At 67.6% G+C, this 3262-nt stretch overlaps 1 protein-coding gene across 1 annotated transcript; it reads left to right on the top strand.

Annotated features, from left to right (window-relative positions):
* The first annotated feature begins 209 nt into the window (after positions 1-209).
* PRXL2B (peroxiredoxin like 2B) lies at positions 210-3038 on the top strand. The gene is made up of 7 exons (XM_047085324.1): positions 210-305; positions 494-698; positions 1269-1320; positions 1808-1871; positions 1956-2031; positions 2312-2430; positions 2874-3038. Exons 1-7 carry the CDS (start codon positions 243-245, stop codon positions 2898-2900), a joined length of 606 nt encoding a protein of 201 aa, XP_046941280.1. The 5' UTR covers positions 210-242; the 3' UTR covers positions 2901-3038.
* The last annotated feature ends 224 nt before the right edge of the window (positions 3039-3262 follow it).

The raw sequence follows: 3262 nt of genomic DNA, 5'->3' as shown, positions 1-3262 counted from the left end.
AGGCGGCCTGGGGGCGGGGCCGGCAGGGGAGAGGCGGTCTGGGGGCGGGGCCGGCAGCGGGGAGGTGGCCTGGGGGCGGGGCCGGCAGAGGAGCGGGCGTCTGGGGGAGGGGCCGGCAAGAGGAGAGGTGACCTGGGGGCGCGGCCTGGACGAGAAGCCGCAGGAGGGCGGGGCACGGGCGGGGCGTGGCCAAGCCGGCTGGGAGCCGGGCGCGCAGCCCAAGAGCACGGTGGCAAGTGGACATGAGCGCCGTGGACCTTGCCCGCGTGGGCGCGTGTGTCCTGAAGCATGCGGTGACCGGGGAGGTCAGGCCGGACGAGCGCAGGGCGGTGGGTGGGCCCCTGGCACCAGCCCAGGCGCCCTGGCAGTGGCATGCGCGGCGGGCTTCGGGTCGTGGGGCTGGGGGCGCAGTCCGGGCTTGCGCGGTGCGGGGCTGGGGGCACGGACGCGCGTGGGAGGTGGTCCATCGGCGCCCCTCGCCCGCCCCGCGCAGGCAGTGGAGCTGCGGAGTCTGTGGCTGGAGCAGGCGTGCGTGGTGGCTGGCCTGCGGCGCTTCGGCTGCTCGGTGTGTCGCTGGATCGCCCGGGACCTCAGCAGCCTCAGGGGGCTACTGGACCAGCACGGCGTGCGTCTGGTGGGCGTGGGGCCCGAGGCCCTGGGCCTGCAGGAGTTCCTGGAAGGCGGCTACTTCGCGGGAGGTGCTTGTGCTCCCCTCCCTTCCTCCCACTGTAGCCCCACCAGCTACCTCGAGACCCTTCCCAAGCTCTGGGCAGTGGCCATCCCCTGCTTGCCCAGGCCTGACCCTTCTGTCTCCTGGAGCTCCAGTCATGTCTCCGGGGCTCTCCACCTGTTGCCCCTACCTGTGTCCCTCAGGCACGATGTCCCTCCCACCTTGGACAGAGGCAGGGCCCAGCGGTGATGCTGGCCTCGAATCCCCGAGGGTCTCTACTGGGTGGCAGCAAGACCCCGCCTTCCCAGGAGCCTGAAGGAGTACGGCTGGGACAGGAGCCCACCCTGCTAGATCCCTCTCCCTGGCACTCAGGATATGCCCTCCCAGAGCCCTGGGCCCGGGGGCAGAGTCCAGGCCAGCCCCGTGCCTCCCTTTTCCTGCCACCTCTGGGCCTCTGCCCCTCCGCTAACAGTGGGGACACTCAGTCCTCTGCTCCTACGTCCTGGGTGGGCAAGCCAGGGGAGCGGGGGGCTGGATGCAGGCAGGTGAGCCGGGGGGGGGGGGAGGTGAGTGCACACCTGTGGCTTCTGCTTTCCAGAGCTCTACCTGGATGAGAGCAAGCGCTTCTACAAGGAGCTGGGCTTCAAGCGGTGAGCGGGCGGGGCAGCCGCCTCTTCTCATTCCTCTTCCCCCTGCTGCCCTCTTCCTGGGCATGAGGCTCTGGGGGCATCCACTGCTCGGTCGGTCCTTCTAAGGACTCTCTCTTGGGTGCTGGGTGTCCGTTACGGCTGTTGGTTAGGCCCCTCACCCAAGATCTACCCCCCTTCCGGCCACCTCGCGTGCCTGTGTCGTAGGCTGGCTGCCTGGCCTGACTAGTGGTGCCCAGCTGAGTCAGATCTCTGGGCTCACCCAGCCGGGGGTCCAGCCCACACTCCCCAAATCTTCTGCGGGGCCCCAGGCCTACCGGCCCCCAGGCTGGCTGCCCCATGCGCCCCCCCCCCCCAGCCCTGCCCCGAGTCCCTGGTGAGATGCTTGTGAGAATCTGGTGGGTGTATCTCGTAGAGACTGGGGATAGAATTGCTGGGCAAGTCTTCGCCGACGAGCCGGGGCCCGGACTAGCCAGCTGTGTCTTCACAGGTACAACAGCCTGAACATCCTGCCGGCCGCCCTGGGGAAGCCCGTGCGCGATGTGGCCCTCAAGGTTTGTGATGGCCGAGGACGGGTGGGACTTGAGGTGGTGGGGCTCCCCTGTAGGGCTGACCCGGACCTGCCTCCCTCCTTCCAGGCCAAAGCTGCTGGCATCCAGGGGAACCTGTCCGGGGACTTGCTGCAGAGCGGAGGGCTCCTGGCGGTCACCAAAGGTGGGCTGGGAAAGGGGTGTCAGAGGCCGACGCCTGGTTGCATGGGGGGCCGAGGTCACATCCTGGGCTGGGAAGGTCTGGCTGAACTTGGTGGCATGCCCCGACCCTCTCTGCCTCCCTTCCTCTGGCTTCCTGACCTTGTCAAGTCTTCTCTGTGCTGGGTGGGCTGTGGCCAGGACGGCTCCCTTGTCAGGGTAACCAGGTGGAGTCTCGGACAGCGAGGGGTGTCTCCCTCCTCCCAGCACGCAGGGGCATCCTGACCGCCTCCCCACCGCTGTAGGTGGTGACAGAGTGTTGCTGCACTTCGTCCAGAAGTCTCCGGGAGACTATGTCCCCCGGGAGAGCATCTTGCAGGCCCTGGGCATCCCGGCGGAGGGCTGTGCCAGCGAGGCGCCCCAGGTGAGCTTGGGCCTGGGGAGCACGCCGCCCGCTAAGGGCAGCAGCTCCCCTGGGTTGAGTGCTGGGTACGACCAGGTGCCAGGCTGCACCTGCAGGGTTGACGTACTTCTGCGCTCGTGGCAGCCCAGGATGTCACTGTCACCCCACTGTGCAGGGGGAAACAGGCTGAGGACAGTGGGGAACCAGGGGCAAGGGTGGCCAGACGGCCTGGCACAGCAGGGCTCTCCCCAGAGGGCAGGGGGCTGCCCGTCCTCTCAGCCTGGGGAGGGTCACAGTTTGCCCAAGGTGACCACAGCCAGTGTTAGGGTGGTCCTGGTGGCTGACCTCCTGTGTCCCGAATAGAGGGGAGTGTCTAGAGGCCCCAGACTGCTGGTTGGTGGGACCAGCTGCTTTGGACTCTGGGGAGTGCGGCTGGCCTGACGGGGACCCTGCTGTGCCCACAGTGTGCTGAGGGGGCGTGCACAAGGTGAAGACCAAGGCCTCCGAGGGCCTGGGAGGCGTCTGCTGCCTTGAACACTGGGAGCTGGATGTGAAGAATCTTTCTGGAATCTCTGGACTGGGGCACCAAACTCTGCCTGGGCCTCTGTGACAATGAGCATTAAACTCGTTTCTGGGCGGTGTTTATCTTCATTGGCTCTGATCCCGTCGTCCTCGCAGGGGACGTGGGCCTGCAGGCTTCCTTGGGAGGGGCCGGCAGAGGGGAGGAAATGGCCCTGCAGCCTCCCCGAGGGCCTCAGGCCTTTGGCACAGGAGGGTCAGGGGTCGCAGGACCGCGCAGGGTGCGGGAGATGAGGATATGGTCAGGTCAGAGCTCATACTGGGTGGGTGTCCA

This window comes from Lynx rufus, unplaced genomic scaffold (genome assembly GCF_022079265.1).
Source record: "Lynx rufus isolate CCGP_SWC_20201006 ecotype Redwood Valley unplaced genomic scaffold, mLynRuf1.p SCAF_2, whole genome shotgun sequence".
NCBI lineage: Eukaryota > Metazoa > Chordata > Mammalia > Carnivora > Felidae > Lynx > Lynx rufus.
Note: the sequence above shows the minus strand (reverse complement) of the source record. Positions and strands in the feature narration are given on the sequence as shown.

Bases quoted from the DNA above. Each gene is read 5' to 3' on its own strand.
- PRXL2B (XM_047085324.1), top strand. From the start codon at position 243: ATGAGCGCCGTGGACCTTGCCCGCGTGGGCGCGTGTGTCCTGAAGCAT. The intron at 306-493 runs GTCAGGCCGGAC...CGCCCCGCGCAG, and splicing joins AGCATGCGGTGACCGGGGAG to GCAGTGGAGCTGCGGAGTCT. The intron at 699-1,268 runs GTGCTTGTGCTC...TCTGCTTTCCAG, and splicing joins AGGCGGCTACTTCGCGGGAG to AGCTCTACCTGGATGAGAGC.